General features: G+C 58.1%; 2 protein-coding genes across 6 annotated transcripts in view; one reads left to right on the top strand and one right to left on the bottom strand.

Moving 5' to 3' along the window:
- The first annotated feature begins 2 nt into the window (after positions 1-2).
- On the top strand, positions 3-3,283 carry SMPD2 (sphingomyelin phosphodiesterase 2). Its single transcript, XM_017878723.1, has 10 exons — positions 3-525; positions 710-806; positions 910-986; positions 1,330-1,423; positions 1,566-1,655; positions 1,899-1,981; positions 2,108-2,240; positions 2,335-2,439; positions 2,628-2,781; positions 2,878-3,283. The coding sequence occupies exons 1-10, from the start codon at positions 476-478 to the stop codon at positions 3,264-3,266; spliced, it is 1,272 nt and encodes a 423-aa protein (XP_017734212.1). The 5' UTR covers positions 3-475; the 3' UTR covers positions 3,267-3,283.
- A 136-nt stretch (positions 3,284-3,419) lies between these two features.
- Positions 3,420-16,413, bottom strand: part of MICAL1 (microtubule associated monooxygenase, calponin and LIM domain containing 1) — a 22,189-nt gene continuing 9,195 nt past the window's right edge. The window contains exons 1-25 of one of the 5 annotated variants that reach the window (XM_017878717.1): positions 15,027-15,272; positions 13,249-13,559; positions 12,948-13,155; positions 12,590-12,694; positions 11,829-11,933; positions 11,564-11,719; positions 10,918-11,018; positions 9,624-9,881; positions 9,292-9,407; positions 8,983-9,109; positions 8,726-8,807; positions 8,044-8,203; positions 7,518-7,708; positions 7,242-7,330; positions 7,051-7,092; positions 6,738-6,821; positions 6,453-6,609; positions 6,066-6,157; positions 5,493-5,769; positions 5,126-5,214; positions 4,764-4,877; positions 4,558-4,651; positions 4,258-4,357; positions 4,087-4,160; positions 3,420-3,697 (exon numbers count right to left, since the gene is read on the bottom strand). In XM_017878717.1, the coding sequence (XP_017734206.1) occupies positions 3,549-3,697; positions 4,087-4,160; positions 4,258-4,357; positions 4,558-4,651; positions 4,764-4,877; positions 5,126-5,214; positions 5,493-5,769; positions 6,066-6,157; positions 6,453-6,609; positions 6,738-6,821; positions 7,051-7,092; positions 7,242-7,330; positions 7,518-7,708; positions 8,044-8,203; positions 8,726-8,807; positions 8,983-9,109; positions 9,292-9,407; positions 9,624-9,881; positions 10,918-11,018; positions 11,564-11,719; positions 11,829-11,933; positions 12,590-12,694; positions 12,948-13,155; positions 13,249-13,506 (3,228 nt within the window). In that variant the 5' untranslated portion in view covers positions 13,507-13,559; positions 15,027-15,272 and the 3' untranslated portion in view covers positions 3,420-3,548. Of the gene's footprint in view, positions 3,698-4,086; positions 4,161-4,257; positions 4,358-4,557; positions 4,652-4,763; positions 4,878-5,125; positions 5,215-5,492; positions 5,770-6,065; positions 6,158-6,452; positions 6,610-6,737; positions 6,822-7,050; positions 7,093-7,241; positions 7,331-7,517; positions 7,709-8,043; positions 8,204-8,725; positions 8,808-8,982; positions 9,110-9,291; positions 9,408-9,623; positions 9,882-10,917; positions 11,019-11,563; positions 11,720-11,828; positions 11,934-12,589; positions 12,695-12,947; positions 13,156-13,248; positions 15,273-16,413 lie in introns of those variants that run through there. The other 4 variants (XM_017878719.1, XM_017878720.1, XM_017878721.1 and 1 more) reach the window with 4 other exon arrangements.

The following is a 16,413-nucleotide window of genomic DNA, read 5'->3' as shown; positions in this document are numbered from 1 at the left end:
CTGCGCGGCCCCGCCTCCGCCGCTCGCAGGAGGCGGGGCCCAGAGGCGGGGCCGAGGGCGGCCCGTGGCGGCCGGGCCTTTCCTCAACTTTGCGCCTGTTGCTGGGCCGCTGGCCCGCGGGCGGCGGCGGCCGGGGACGAACGGAGGAAAAGGAACCGGGAGCCGCCCACCCGGGGGCGCTCTGCGGACCCCCAGGGTCCTCGCGCGCGGCCCTCGCCGAGCCTGGGCACCCGGATTTCGGCAGCGGATCGTCTTTCCGGGTTGGCAGCCCGCCTGATTGGGACCAGCCGGCCGGTTGCCGGGGGAACGCGGGAGTCGGGCCCGGCCTGAGCCACGCGAGCTTGGTGCCCACCTGTGCGCGCCGCCTGCGTGGAAGGAACGGCCCGGAGAGAAGGCGCCGCCGGCCGCTCCCGTCCCCACCGCGGCCGTCGCTGGGGAGCTAGAGCCGCCTTGCGCCCCTGGGTGTGCCCCAGCCATGAAGCCCAACTTCTCCCTGCGACTGCGGATCTTCAACCTCAACTGCTGGTGAGTGCGTCCGCGGAGTGCGGTCTGGGGGCCGCCTTCCGGTCGCACCCATGCAGCCTTCCTCACCCCATCCCGCACCACGATCTCAGGGTGTAGGGGAACCCGAACCTCCAAAGTCCACATCTGGCCCCAGCGCCGGTGGTCCCAGCGGTCACCTCCCCTGTCCCGCTCTTCCCTTCCTTAGGGGTATCCCCTACTTGAGCAAGCACCGGGCCGACCGCATGAGGCGCCTGGGCGACTTTCTGAACCAGGAGAGCTTCGACCTGGCTTTGCTGGAGGAGGTGAGATTGTGCAGCACCATGTGGAACCCAGGCTGGAAGGAGGGCACCTGGGGGCAGACCTTCCCCCTGGGGAAAGGCCAGGCAGACATACCGCTTCCCTTAGGTGTGGAGTGAGCAGGACTTCCAGTACCTGAGACAGAAGCTGTCACCTACCTACCCAGCTGCACACCACTTCCGGAGGTGAGAAGCCCACGGGCCTAAAGCCTGTTTTCATCCCAGGAGGCTCTTGGCCCTGCCAGCCCTTCCGTATCCTGCCTGCACCCTCCAGTCTCCTCCAGCCTTCTCTCCCTCTGGATGTGAGAAGGGGAAGGGTGAACCAAGAAGGTCCTATGACTTCAGCCCATTTCAGCTTTGTTTTCTGGCTGCCATATACTCCTCCAAAGGCTGTTGCCTTTGTTCTAGGGCTAGTCCCAGCAGTAGAAAAAGAAAAAAATAGCTGATCAAAGCTGGAAGAGAAGGGAGGGGAAGAGGGCTGGGTGTCTCTCCCTGTTTTTCTGGTTATTAAGCAGGGCTTGGCTTTCAGCGGAATAATTGGCAGTGGCCTGTGTGTCTTCTCCAAACACCCAATCCAGGAGATCACCCAGCATGTCTATACCCTCAATGGCTACCCCTACATGGTAAGCCAGACCTCTGACCTTTTCCACCTCCCTTCACCACCTCCAGTAATACAAGGTACAGGAGGCAGCTCTCTGAGAGCTGCAGGGGTTGGGCAGAAAGATGGTGGTGGTGCCCTGAGTTTCTGTCTCCTCCTGCCTGCAGATCCATCATGGTGACTGGTTCAGTGGGAAGGCTGTGGGGCTGCTGGTGCTCCATCTAAGCGGCATGGTGCTCAACGCCTATGTCACCCATGTGAGTGAAACTGGCAGTGCCTAGGGCTGGGACATGCAGCCCAGTCCTGGGACAGAGAGATGGTACTCCTCTAGCTCTAATGCCTGGGGGTGAGGTGTGGGGGCAAGATCTTATAAGGAAGCAATGGGCAAGGCTTATCCATTCTATACCAAACACCATGCCAAGTGACAGACACAGGCTTGATTCAGACATACCCCTGGGACCCTCAGTCTTATCTGCTGTGATCTCATCTGTCTTGCTCAGCTCCATGCCGAATACAATCGACGGAAGGACATCTACCTAGCACATCGCGTGGCCCAAGCTTGGGAACTGGCCCAGTTCATCCAGTGTGTGAGCCTGGGTTTGAAAGGGGAAGTGGGATGGGACCCAGGGGCTGGGGGTGAACAAGGCCCCAGTTATGGGGAAGAGCTGATGAGGGAAGAACTCCCGCCTCACCAACCTGGTTTCCCCAGCCACACATCCAAGAAGGCAGACGTGGTTCTGTTGTGTGGAGACCTCAACATGCACCCAGAAGACCTGGGCTGCTGCCTGCTGAAGGAGTGGACAGGGCTTCGTGATGCCTACCTTGAAACTCGGGACTTCAAGGTGAGAGGACTTGCCTGTTACTTCCCCACCTATATCCCCAGCTTCTCTCCCTCCTCCTTCCCCACATCCTAGCATGAGCCAATGATTCCCTTAGGGCTCTGAAGAAGGCAACACCATGGTACCCAAGAACTGCTACGTCAACAAGCAGGAGCTAAAGCCGTTTCCCTTTGGTGTCCGCATTGACTACATGCTTTACAAGGTTGGGCTCCTCCCCTCAACACACTTTTATCCGCTGTGTCTCTTTGTCTACCACCAACCTGTATAGATCCTTTGCTCAACTAGTCTAGTCTTGGACCACTGATGGTTGGAAAGTGGGGTAGCCAGGAGCTGGTTCTCTGGGAAGAGGCCCTCATATATAAGCTTCTCTCTGGCCCTTACTTTTCCTAGGCAGTTTCTGGGTTTTACATCTCCTGTAAGAGTCTTGAAACCACTACAGGCAACGACCCTTACAGCGGCACCCCCCTCTCCGATCATGAAGCCCTGATGGCTACTCTGTTTGTGAGGCACAGCCCCCCACAGCAGAACCCCAACTCTACCCACAGTGAGTCACCCCCACCCTTTCCTTGGCCCTTGCCCCGCTTGAAGCAGCCCTTCCACTCTTGACTCTCTCCTGCCCCACTGCCCTGCCCTGTTGTAGGACCAGCAGAGAGGTCGCCGTTGATGAGTGTGCTAAAGGAGGCCTGGACGGAGCTGGGTCTGGGCATGGCTCAGGCTCGCTGGTGGGCCGCCTTCGCTAGCTATGTGATTGGCCTGGGGCTGCTTCTCCTGGCACTGCTGTGTGTCCTGGCGGCTGGAGGAGGGGCCAGGGAAGCTGCCATACTGCTCTGGACCCCCAGCGTAGGGCTGGTGCTGTGGGCAGGTGCATTCTACCTCTTCCACGTGCAGGAAGTCAATGGCTTATATAGGGCCCACGCTGAGCTCCAGCATGTGCTAGGAAGGGCAAGGGAGGCCCAGGACCTGGGCCCAGAGCCTCAGCCAGCCCTACTCCTGGGGCAGCAGGAGGGGGACAGAACTAAAGAACAATAAAGCTTGGCACTTTAGTGGTTCTGCCTTTTTACTTGTAGAGGCAATGGGAGCCAGGGGTCAGTGTGACTGTCACACTACGGACCTTTAGGCTCCTACACATCTCCTGTCCCCATACATGCCCCCACCTCCCACCTGTAGGCAGCGTGAGCCCTGTTTGTGGCAGAAACATTTTAATTGTAAACAGCAAGGCTCTCTGCCAGGCAGCCCAGATGAACAGGGGTGGCACTGTGCTGGGGTGAGGTGTTTTCCTTGTGGGAACGAAAGCAGACAGTCCACCCTCTTCTAGCCCTGGGCCCCTGTCCCCAAGGCCAGCTCGCTGAGCCTGCGCTCCTCCTGGAAGCGGATGAGGGCATCTCTCTGGTTGACCAAATCCACCAGCTTCCTCAGGACCTGGTCCTCAGCCTGCCGATCAGCAGCTGTCTTTAGGGTTTCTAAAACGGGGGAGACAAAGCTTAGAGAACAGGGAACTAGGCAGGGAAGAAGGAAAAACCACAGCCTAATCCCAGCCTATGTGATTTCTATAACCCGGGCTTTGTTTCCTAAGCTGCCAAATTAGGACGGTTGCCAACACCAGTGGTTTTCTAGCACTACTGAGCAGCACTATTTTTTTTTTGAAGGAGATCCTGTATAAAAGCCAACTGTGCAGCTCTGATTGAACTGAAGTGAGAAGGGGCTTTGCAGCCCCCTCCTCTGGCTTCCTTCTGAATTGTCTCAGAGGTACACAGACTAGAGGACCATGCTGCTTGGTCAGTATCTGAGATCATGAGGCTTGCATGACACAACCCTGGGATGTGTCTGCCTCTCCCCACATTTCACCTACCTTCCCGGTTCATGTAGCCTCGTAGCTCCTGGTCCAGCTGCCACTGTTTCTCCTCCAGGTTCAACTCCTGCACCCTGTGGAGGTCAGGGACTGTAGAAGCAGAGCTGTCTAGGGTGCCCAAGGGGCTGGAGCCTGGCCCGAGGGCCACTGTCACCATCCCCTTCCCCTTACGTGATCATCAGCTCAGCCTCCTCAGCCACCAGGCTGTTTTTCTTGTCAACAAGCTGTAGCAGCTGTCCTACCCATAGTTTCTTTTGCTGTTCTGGGGAACCTGAGAAGAAGGAAGATGGGTGGGGTGGTCAGGAGGTTCCCAGCCAGCACCAAAGGAGTCACAGGCTTGGGGCCACAGGAGAGCAGGGTGTCACACGTATGTGTTAGCTGTGTGGCATAGCCACTGGGACTCCTATGGGCTGGAGCATGGAGCTGAACACAGTGCTAGGAGGCAGAGGGGTGTCCTAGCTTATCACTCACTGCTCTGGCGCCTCAGGGCCAGCTCCAGCTTCACGCCCTCGGCCTCTAGCTCCCTCAGGGCACCCTCGATCTCATTTAGTCGCCGTTGGATGGTCTGAGGGGTACAAGACAGGATACCCAGGAGTCTCTGGGTTGCTCAAGAACAGAGCACTGGAGGAACTCAGAACTTTGACCCCATCAGAATTTTGGGAACCCCTGGGCTTCACCTGGGCCTTGCGGAACCTCTTCATCTCCTCCTCCTTCGCACGGCGCAGCAGAGTCTGACGCCATGTTGGGTAGTCCTTCATGGTGCCTGAGGTCTTGGCAAAGGTCTGCAGGGCCTATGGGAGGATCGAGCCAGTCAGGGATAGGGCCTGGGCCCCCTGGTGGATAGGAGTGTTGTTTGGAAAGGCAGAAAAGAACCCGTGCTGGAAGTGGGGTAAGCTCTGATAGAAAAGGTGGAGGCCAGAGATATGACAGGCTGAGTGAGAAGACATTCCAAGAGAAGGGTGCAGAGGACGGAGTGCAGTGCAGGTTTCTCCTGTAGTGGGCTGGAGAGCATTTCGTGGCTGCACACTGGCCCACTCACCTGTTCCACATCTGAGTCCAAAGGTACATCTTCTTCCTCCTCACTGGAGGAGGAACTCTCTTCTTCCTCCTTCTCCATGGCCACAAGAGCTGAGAAGAAGAAGAACTGAGAAGTTCTACTGCCTCCAGCACCTGCCCCAGTCAGGCAACAAAGAGCATGGTGGGGACGGAGGCCCTGCGAGTCTGGTGAAGACTGAATGTGTGTGTTGGGGCATGGGAGGAACTGAGAAGAATGGAGCAGAGGAGAGGCTGCCATGGCCTGGGATCCCCACAACTTCCCTCTGTATTCCCCAGAATTCCTCTGCAGGAAGACAGTGCTCCCACCCTGTCCCATCCTGGATCAGCACATCTGCGAGGATGGCAATTACCTTGAGGGCTCTGGACTGGCAGGCCCCAACCCACAAAGCTGCTCTCCAGGGCGTGGCGGGCCAAGGCGGAGCAGCTGCGGGGGGGCTTAGGTGGAGGCTCCATTTCCGGGTCAGGGGTAAGGTTAAGGGAGGACAACCGCTGGCGCTCCAGGCTGGAGAGGTGGATCCGCCGACGGGTGGGCTGGCTGGGATCTGGAACAGGACCGGCCCCCTCCTGCGAGGCTGTGGGAGTTGAGAGGCCTGGTGGCATGCTATTCTCACTTGGTGTGGGGAGCTCCTGGAAAAGCCACCATGTGGTCTGGTCAGTGACCTGCCCAGGGTGGGGTGAGGTTGCGGGGTGAGGCTACCCCTTTGGAGCAAAAGTGAGCCTTGGCATTCATCTGCTTAAAACTGTTTACGAACAGTGTCCGGCTGTGTTTTAGATACTTGAGAGAACAAGAAGTGTAAGCAGACAGGCATCCCTGCCTTCACAGAGCTTACATGCTAGTAGAGGAAGACGTTCAGTTACCCCCAGCAGAGCGCTGGTTTGATGAGACCCTCTTCCTCTTCCCATGCCCCAGTACACACACATGCCTTCACAGTCTTTACCGGACTCTCGGGGCCTCCATCACTGCCTTCTTCTTGGTGGTCTGGCTGGGGCAGGTGCTGGAGGCAGTAGAAATGTCCTGGGAAGGGTAGAGAGAGGAGGCATCTAGTGTGGGCAGCCCAGTGCCCAGACACGCAACAAGTTTATGAAGGAAGGTAGGGAAAACAAGACAGATTTGCGGGTGAATTTCTGCCAGCCTCCTGTTCCTCAGAACCGCATATCTGGAGCTTTGGAGGGAAAGAGCAGACCCTGAGCTCAGAGAACGAAGTGCCATCTTGAGCCTGTTTCCACCCTGTGCCCTCTACCTCAAGCTCTTTGTCCCCCAGGCAGGACCAGGCCAAGAGTCTCTCTGGAGGTCTCCCAGGCCCACTCACCATCTCCTGGGTGCTGCTCGTAGCCACCTGGCCATAGTGTGGCCTCACAGGTGTGGCAGCGGAAGCAGCTCCGGTGGAAGAAATGGCCGTCGACACAGAGGCGTTCCAGGACGTAGAGGTGTTCCCCACAAAGTGCACAGAGGTCCCCGGCACCAGCCTGCATGGACCCCCAGGACACGGGGTCAGGTAGAGCCAAGGCCAGCTCCAAAGTTCTTTCCCTCCCATGAAATGTCCCCGCCTTGCCCTCCCCAGGCCTCGGCCTGCACACGAGGCCCTGGCTCTCACCTCCTGGTGTTGGGATGGGGGTGTCAGGGGTACACCAGGCTCTGGGTCAGGTGGCACCTCAGTACTTGGGCTTTCGGCGTCCATCTAAGGAGGTAAGTGCTCAGGCAGGGAGGGTAGAGGGGCAGGGCCAGCTGGGAGGGGATGCGTACAGATGAACAGAAGGGGCTGAAGGGAAGGGGAGTGAGACTAGGCAGGGAGGCTGGATGGGGAGTTTTAGGACCTGGGATGGGGGCAATGAGAAATCGGGAAGACAGTATCAGGAAAGGGGATAAAATGGGCAGTAGGAGACCCACCCGCCCCTGCTTGCATTTACCTCCAAGCGCAGCTTCTTGCCACCAGCATCCTCTGCATTTTCCTGCAATAAGTCCTAACAGTTGAGTGTGACGTTTTGAGCTCCCAGTCCTTGCCACGTTCTGAATATCTTCACCATCACTCCAGGATCTCCACTGGGTACCCCCCGCCCACTCCTCCCTGCTCAGCTCCAGCCCTGCCTAGACTCTTCACCTTGGCCCGGGATCGCTGCAGGGTCCTCTGAAGTTTACCAAGGAATAATACAGCACTGGAGGTCCCTGGGGAGGCCTGGCTGACAGGGCCTGCAGGGAGAGCCAGGGCATTAGTGTGGATGGGGGTGCCAACACTGTACCCCTAGAACAGACAGTCACTCTCCAACCCAGGACACCTCTCTCAAGCTGGCCCTCAAAGGGGCCTTCTCTCTCTCTCTGTCACACACACAGACACCTCCCCATCCCACCTATCCCGCCCGCCTTCCTTTCAAGTCACCTGGGCTGTGGGCCGTGCTCTTGAAGGCACTGTGGAAGTGGCTGAGGTAGGCAATGAGGCCCAGTGGGTCGCTCCCTGCCACCACGGCCTGTGCAGACACCACCGGTGTGATGCCCAGCTCATGCTCTGCCACCTTTAGTGCCCAGGCAGTTGCTTCCAGAGCCCCCAGCCCCTGCAGCTCTGAGGGTTCCCTGTGGGGTGTCAGGGAGAAAAGCCAACTAGAGACAAGAACCTAGCCCCACTGAGGGGAGAAGGGGCAGCAGGAGGGGAGGGACGGCAAGCAGTGGCTGGGGTACAAGAAGGCTTGAAGGTAGGTGTGCAGTCTCTGCTACCCAGTGCCCAACCCAGTGACACTACTGGCTTTGGCGGCCTGTGCCATTCACAAAGCTCTCCACTATCTGAACGCATTAGAGTCTCACAAGACTGTCGGCAGATGCAAGGAAGCACGCTATCTCTAGGACTCAACTGGATGTGCTAACTCCTACACTGAGATCATGAGAGAGAGGTGGGTCTGCCAGGGACTCACAGCACGCCAGGCTGCAACCGGTGCACCAGGGCACACAGAGCTAGCCCATCAGTCCAGGAGGAAGACAAATCGGAGACGTGGACTCCCGGGTACCCAGCTGTCTGCTCCTGGCACCAGCGTAGCAGCTCCTCCTGGGTGCCTGCCGACCCGCCTGCCGACCCTGGGAGAGAAGGCTGTGCTGTGCCCAAGGTCCCCTCTGCCCATTCCAGGCATATAGAGAACCCAGCTGTTGGGTGTGGGGGTTCTGTAGGGGACAAGGAGCCAGGGACCCACCTCTACTAGGGCACCAGCCTAAAGCTCACTGTCAGTGGCCCTCCTTCATCCCAATTCTCTTTTTAAAAAATCTCTTTGGAATAAAGTAGAGGAGTGAATAAAGTGAAATCGCAACTGGCCACATAGAGGGCAGCAGACTAAACTGGGAGCAGGGGAGATTGCTAGCACCACTGTGGCTGTAGCGGTGGTTAAAACACTGAAGCGCTTCCACTCAGACTGGCAGCCCACTGCTGCCTGTGCGGTGCTGCCCCTCTGTTCCTCCAGCAGGCCCCCAACCAACCCACCAGCCAACAACGAGTGCTCCGGCACGCTGCTCCTGTCCTGAGGCTGCAGCTGCTTTGCGGGGGCCACCTGGGCCTCACTGGGTAGTACATATTTTGGTCACCGCTCAGGAAGAGGGTCTGCTCACCGGTGGTTAGCATCCCTGCATCTCTCTTGTCGTTGTTCCTCTGCACAGGCTCCTTGGTTAGCACGTCATACAGGTCTCGTACCTACAGCAGCCCCGCTCAGGTCTCAAGGCAGGCTGGCCACACAGCCCCTCAGTCCAGGGGTAAGGGCCTGCCAGGGGTAGGACTGACCCCAAAGGGCAGTGACTGGGCAGGGAGGGCCTGACCTGGGGGGAGGGGGTTGGCTTGGGAAGCCTGGTGGGGGTGCCGGGGGTCTGACCTGATTGGGGGTCACTGCCCGGAGGTTCAGGTTGGGGTAGCGGGTGGCTGGGTCCAGCCCATACTGGGCCACATTGCGATGCATGTTTTCTGGGGATGTCTGTGACAGAAGCTGGTACAGGCTCTCACTGAGGGGGTGAGGGTAAGGGGCAGGGGCATGAATGGGAGGGCACCTGTCAGCACCCATCTCTCAGGAACTGCCAGGCCTTCTGCCTATTTTCTCCATCTATTCACCCAGCATACCTTCCCCTCTTCCTGAGCCTTGTCACATGTCCTGCCCTGCCCACACCCCCCTCAACTCAGGTCTCACCGCTCAGCCAACACCTCTAGGGGCTCAGCGCCCTCTGCCCACCGCTTCACCATCCAGGCTGCATCAAAGGCTGCCAGGAAGCCCCGCGCCACTCCAGTGCCCAGGGGCCAGAAGGGCTGCAGTGTCAGAGGAATAGGAAGCAGCTCAGGGAGAATCCAACAAGTGCATCCCAAGCCCAGACACCCACCAAGATCACGGCAGAAGGGGCCGTCCCCACACCAGGCAGCCCTTAGCTCCTCCCCTCCACAGGCAGACCTTTTTATCCCCTCCTCCATACTAGGCTAACCTCCCTCCCCTAACCATGAAACTCCTGTGCCTCCTGAACCCCTCACCTCCACCAGGCAGTCCCCCACCAGTCCCAGCAGCAGGCGGGCACCATGCTTCTCTTGCACACGAGCAGAACTCTCTGCCCGCATCATGCTTGTGAAGTCAAAGGCAGAGACATCAGGCTGCCTGTGGGCATCCTGGGCAAACTCTAGTTTCCCGAGCTTGCCATGGGTGGCAAAGTCAGCAGCTGCCCGGGCAAAGCGCTGCAGAGCCTCGGGCACCACATTGGCACTGCCCAGCAGCCGATCGGTGTCTGGCCAGTCCTGTATGGTCAACAGAGCAGAACCTCAGAGAACTCTGAGAGCAGGGTCAGTGGGCCAGTGCTGCCCCCTTGGGCGCAGAAGGTGCACATCCTGGGGCCCAGAGAAGGAAGGGGCTACCCTAGACTACACAGCAGTTGAAGGCTGAGCTGGGACTAGAATTCCAGTAGGCTGGAATTCTCAAAGCCCTTTCCTCAGCACTCACCCTGCTGCTGGGGTCCCAGGCTGTTCTGCCTATATCACTACTGTCATATACTTGCTACAAACTCAAGAGCTTTAGTTTGTCCATCACTTAGAGACAACATGCCTAATTTATCAGGGTACTCATGAGAATTAGATGACACAATGCAAGTTTAACTCTAAACACAGTATCTAGCACATGGTAGGCACTCAACTAATTCGTTCATTCAGCAAATACATACTGAGTGCTTACTATGTATTTGGCACTGTTCCAGGTACTGGCAATTAGCAGCAAGCAACAAAGAGACAAAAGTGCCTGTCCTCAGGGAGCTGACACATACCTACTGTGGCTGGTATAAGGTGTTTAGCCCAGAATATGATTTCTGTTGCCTTGTAAATCCCAGGGTAAATAACTTTTTTTTTTTTTTTTTAAAGACAGTTTCATTTTGTTGCCCAGGCTGGAGTGCAGTGGCACAATCTTTGTTCAGTGCAACTTCCACCTCCCAGGTTCAAATGATTATCCTGCCTCAGCCTCCCGAGTAGCTGGGATTATAGGCGCCCACCACCACACCCAGCTAATTTTTGTACTTTTAGTAGAGACGGGGTTTTACCATGTTGGCCAGGCTGGTCTTCAACTCCTGACCTCAGGTGATCCACCTGCCTCGGCCTCCCAAAGTGCTGGGATTACAGGCGTGAGCCACCATGCCTGGCCGAGAGAACTTTTAGAGGTGAAGTTAATGCCAGGACAAAAGGCAGGAGAGGACGGGGTCCCCACACCCAGGTGTCGACTATGTCCAAGCCTAGCCTCTGCCTCCCGGGGCTCACCACCCTGCCTCTCCCGGCCAGAACTGGGCCTCACCTGGCGCAGCACCCCCAGCCGCAGCAGGCACTGCTTTTTGGCTGTCATCACAAAGTAGTGGGTGTCATCCTTGTAGTACACAATGTTCTCCAGATCAATGCCTGGGGGTACAGGCCAGGGGAGAGGAGATATGTCTCCTGATAATGTATCACCTTCCCCAAACATCCCAACACGGCCAGACCTCTGAGCTGGGATCCCAGCTGAGGCTGCAGTGAGTGCTCCACACATAGAACCCTATGAGTCCTGATGACACAAACAACCATCTGCCCCAGGCCCAGGAGGCCTGAGGGCTTAGAGCAAAGAGGGAAGCTTGGAGGGGGTGGCATTTGGGAGATCTGCACCACCTGGTCACATGGCAGTGCAAAGCCAAAGTAAACATAGGCATCTTCTTGAAGTACCACTTAAGCAGAACTCCCATACACAGGTTAATCTTTGAGAGATTCCAGGACTTTTCATGCTGGGTGGTCAACTAGGGCTGTGCCTGCTTAATCCCTGAGGGGACAGTTTCCTTCTCCTTTGCGGCTGAGACCAAAAAAAACAGAAAAGTGTGGAGTTCCTTGCAGCGAGGACAGGTTTGGAAGGGAGAGGCAGGAGCCAGGCCACGGTCAGGCAAGGGGAGGGGAAATTCAGCAAGAGGGTCCCTGACCTGTGGCTTTGAGAAGGCTCTGGAAGAAGCTCTGGTTGTAGATCCTGGCTACACCACTGATCTCCGGCACCTGTGTCTCCTCCACGGTGCGTCCGTTCACAAAGTTGGCGGTGATGCCAATGGCCAGTTTGCCTCGCATTTCTCGAACTTTGAAGCCTAGAGGTGGCAGTAGGTGAACAACGGCAGGAGGAGGGTGTTATAACAATCTAGAAAGGCCCAGGAGGTGCCAGAGATGCTGGCTTCTTTGAGGGAAGTGATCACTCACCTTCAGGGACGAATTTACCTCCTGCAGCGGAGATAAGGACGTCAAATTCATAGTTGGCCAGCTGGGCAGGGGGGTTGGGTTGGAGCTGGGCACGCCAGCCACTCCCTGGGGCAGAGGGTATGAGAGGCACAAAGGTGTAGAAGTCGTAAGAGCCCCTATACTCTCAGGGCAAGCTAGTGAAATCATCAAAACATGTATAAAGGGCTCTCTGGTTTAGAAAGCAATGATGTATTATCTATCAGATTACACCTGCACAGCAGCCATGGAAGGCAGGTAAGGAAGGAAGCGCTATTCTTGTTTTGCAAATGCTCAACCTGAGGCTCAAAGTTGCTTGCCCAAGGCCACACTATTAGAAAAGGAGACTTCTAGCTGGCGCGGTGGGTCACACCTGTATTCCCAGCACTCTGGGAGACCGAGGCGGGTGGATCACTTGAGGTCAGGAGTTCCAGACCAGCCTGACTGACATAGCAAAACCCCATCTCTACTTAAAAAAATACAAAAATTAGTTGGGCATGGTGGCACATGCCTATAATCCCAGCTCCTCGGGAGGCTGAGGCAGGAGAATCGCTTGAAACTGGGTGGCAGAGGTTGCAGTGAGCCGAGATTGTGCCACTGCACTCCAGCCTGGGTGACAGAGCGAGCGAGACTCTGTCTCAAAACAAAACAAAAACAAAAAAGGCCACTCCTGGCCTACCCTTTTCAGATACTGGCCAAGTTCTTGATGGAGGAGGGGAGGTTCCAGGGAGCATAGAAATACTTACCCTTTCTGGGAGGGGGCTGGAGGCCAGTGAAAGTGACACCCCAGTGAATTTCCACCCCCAGCAGCAATACTACCTTCAGCAGAAGCAGCTGGAGCTGCCGGATGCCTGGAAGGGAGAGGACATTAGGAACAGGGACCCCAGGGCAGCACAAGCTCCCCATGTACCAGTCAGACTGGAAAAGGTTGTAGCGATCACTCAGCCCAGAAGACCACTTATAGATGGGGGACCTGAATCTTCAAGGTCACCTGGCTGATACGGATCTTATCCACTTCGACTCTTGGCTGGCCCAGCATTTCCCCACTGGCCTGCCTCTAGGCCCAGGCTCACCCCCCCCTCCAGGCCACCACGTGGTGCTCACTGATGTGGTCCAGGGTGCCAGTGCAGAAGCGCCCGTAGAACTTCTTAGCACCAAGTGCCCGCAGGTCGTGGATGGTGAAGGGCCAGAGGTGGAGCACGTTGTGGCGAGAGAACTTGGTGCGTTTTTCCACCAGCACCACTCGGGCACCCAGCAGTGCCAGCTCCACAGCAACCCGCAACCCACAAGGTCCGGCACCTACCACCAGGCACTGTGAACACACAGGGCAGTGAGGGCATGGCATCCTGTCCCTCCTCTGACTCCCCCTATTCTCCACACCGCATCCCAGGCACTGTGTATCCACCTTGGTGCTGGTGCAGGCCCGGCCCTGCTGGTAGACAGGCTGGCCTGCTCGCTTGTCCAGCTTGGTCCACAGTGACTTGGCACTCCAGTAGTTGAGCTGGTCCTTGATCTTGTGGTACTGGGGCAGCCCCCCACCGGGCTCCAGTCCCAGGGCCCCACATAGCTCCTGGAAGCTGCTCAGCACGTCCTGGCACAGCTGGGCCTGCAGGAAGCTCTCAAAGTGGGCATGCGCTGGGTTGGTGGAGGTGGGTGAAGCCATGGAGGCCTCCCTGGGGCTCCCAGGGAGGGCAACAGCTGGGCAGAGGCAAGTGGCTGGAGAGGTGGAAAAAGAAGGGGAAGAGGCTGGAGAACAGAAGAAATAAAAAAGAAGGGGAGGCGAAGAGAGCAGGCTGGTGTCCCCAGGGAGCTCGGGATTCACCAGTGATTGGCTTTGCTCCTCCCAGCCCACTCCCCTGCCAGCATCTGCTCCAGAGACAGCTGCTATCCCGTCCACTCACAAGTGAAATTTGCCAAATTTGGAAGTGAAAAACATTAGTCTTGGGCAGATGGGACACCAGGGGAGCCTCCAGCTCAGCCTCCCTGTCCAGGGATCTCCAAGCCGTTGGGTAGGAATTCTTAGCCTGCCTTCCTTAGGCCTTGGAATCAGGGCGTGGGGGGATTTCTTAGATGTGGAGAGGACAGAGCTGCCTTTGCATGCAACACATGGACAGATCTGATACCCACAACCCCAGCTGCTGCGCACACATCCTGCCCCATCTCCCTCCATACGTCCCTGTGCTGGGCGCCCCTCGATGGCCTCAGTGCCACGCTGGGTGTGAGAAGTGCCTCATGGCAAGGGCAAAGTTTTCCTCAGCACTCGTGCTTGCCTCCTGACAGAGAAACAGCCTCTGTCCGCGTGGGTTCCACTTCCCACCACCAAACTACCTCAACAAACGGCGGGAGGATGTTGCGACTGACTGGGGAACAGACGCCTGGGTCTATTTCTGATGCACTGTGGTCAAAACACTTCCTCTGTGAATGTGCCCTGCTCCAGGGGGCCGTGGGTAGGGCTGGGGGTCGACTGCAGCCGGGTTCGCCCCTCCCAGGTTCCCCCCTCCCGGATGGACCCCGCCCCGCCCCCTGTGCGCCCGGGCGCGCTCTCCCAAGAATCTCCGGAGACAAGGCCTCGCTTTGTCGCCCCCTCCCACGCCACCTGAAGGGTGCCCGAGGGGGTTTCTCACGCGGGTCCCGGAAGGGATCAGAGGGTAAGGAGGAGGCGGGTGTTCATGGCAGCGTTAGGGAGGGTGAGTGGCAGCAGCTGGGGCACGTCTCTGGGGCTCTGGCCCCTCCACCCTCCAGCTGCCCCTCCGTTCCCAGCCCGCCGCGCCGAGACAAGAGATGAAAGCCTCCCGCTGCGGGCCGCCCGGACGAAGGCAGACGGAATCTTAAGACGGAAGGGCAAAGATCTTTCTTGGGGGTGGAGAGTGGAAGGAGGAAGACCTCGGCGAAAGGGAAGAAAGGGGCGACCCAGCCTGGAAACGCCAGGACAAAGGCTGTGAGAGAGGTGGAGCGGTCTGAAAGGATGGAGAGGGAGCTGGTCCGCGGGCGGCAGCAGTGGGGGTCCCCGACACTCTGGACGACAAAGTCCGGACGCGGGGTGAGCAAGGCTGGGCTGAGGGAAGACCTGTCCGACCTGCCAGGCGTGGTTCCCGAGCGCCCGCGGCCGCATTTCCCCGGAAGCGCACCCACCTCACTCCACGCAGCCGCGGGGCGCGCAGCCGGCTCCGCTGGACGACTTACCGGCGGCTCCGGGACCGGGAGGGGCCGCTTCCTGCCGGGCTGGTAACCCGGTCTGAGCTGGTGGGAGGGCGGGGTCGGAAACGCCGAGATCGGGCGGGGATGCTGGGATGCGGGACGGCCCCCGGCGTGCGCCTGGAGTGCCGCGGAGTGTGGCTTCTGCGAGGGGCGCGGGGCGCCGCCGGAGCTTTATTCGCGCTTCATTAGCATCTCATTACTTCTGGATCCCCCCCACCGCCTCCAGCGGGGACAGTCCCGGGCCCGCCCACGCCTGCAGGGTGGCGCCCCAGGGCGTGGCGCTGCGGTCTCCCGGTTCCGCTCTGGGGCCTCCTTATGGGTCTGGCCTGATGGGGGCCGAGGAGTTGGAGGGTCAGGGCTCCTGGTGCTGGACCACGCACCCTCGGTCTGGGCTCCTTCCCGGCGCCGGCGTGTGCAAGGCTAGCTCTTTCCCCGCGGCAAGCGAGGACCACCCGCACCACCCCCAATCCCGGCGCGGTCCCAGGTCCGCCGGCAGCCTCCCAGCGTCGGGCCGAGAGGGCGCTCGGGCTCCTCAAGAGGTTTGGAAAAGCCGGCGGGTCCGAGGGTGGCGCCGGAACGTCTGTGCTCTCCTCCTGTCTCCCACCTGGAGATCCACGGCCCGGGCGCCCCAGGATGGATCCTAGCGCGGAGTGCGCCTACCTTGAGACAGGTCGGCCCCTCACCCCGGGCCAAGGGCAAAGGGCGCAGATTAAAGACCTGGAAACTCAGCAATCTGCAGCTTCCAAATGGATATGAGAAGTGAGAGGGAAGGGGATGGCCGGGCGGGTTAGACCACCACTGAGAGATGGGGAATGGGAGAGGTGTGTGAAAGAGAGACCAAGTTTTCAATGTTCAGTAATGCCTTAGAGTGAGGACCCACGGGACTGTCTGCTGAAAAGGGCTGAAGAGGCCTTTGGGATCAGCTTTGTCGTTTTCCAGATGAGGAAACAGCGCCTCGAGTGAAGGGACGCCTCCAGTCTTTCAGCTAGTTAATATTAAAAAACATCGTCTCATTTATTGACCGTCATCCTATGAGTATTACCTCAACGTCAGTGCTTGCAAGAGTCCCATTTTACCAGAAAGTAAACTGAGTCACAGAGATTCTGTGACCGGCACACAGCAAGTGGCAGAGCTGTTTGGGGGCCCCCGGTCTGTCTGGGCTCTACCCCAGGGTTGACCCAAAATGACATGAAAGGCTGGCATAAGCTGTTTCTTGGGGGTTTTTTTGTTTTTTTTTTTTTGTTTGTTTTGTTTTTTTTGTTTGTTTTTGAGAAGGAGTCTTGCTCTGTCGCCCGGGCTGGAGTGCAGTGGCGCCATCTCGGCTCACTGCAAGCTCCGCCTCCCAGGTTCAAGCCATTCTCCTGGCTCAGCC

The sequence above is a fragment of the Rhinopithecus bieti genome, unplaced genomic scaffold (assembly GCF_001698545.2).
Source record: "Rhinopithecus bieti isolate Rb0 unplaced genomic scaffold, ASM169854v2 scaffold_11508, whole genome shotgun sequence".
Lineage (NCBI taxonomy): Eukaryota > Metazoa > Chordata > Mammalia > Primates > Cercopithecidae > Rhinopithecus > Rhinopithecus bieti.
This window is presented reverse-complemented; position numbering and strand designations above follow the sequence as displayed.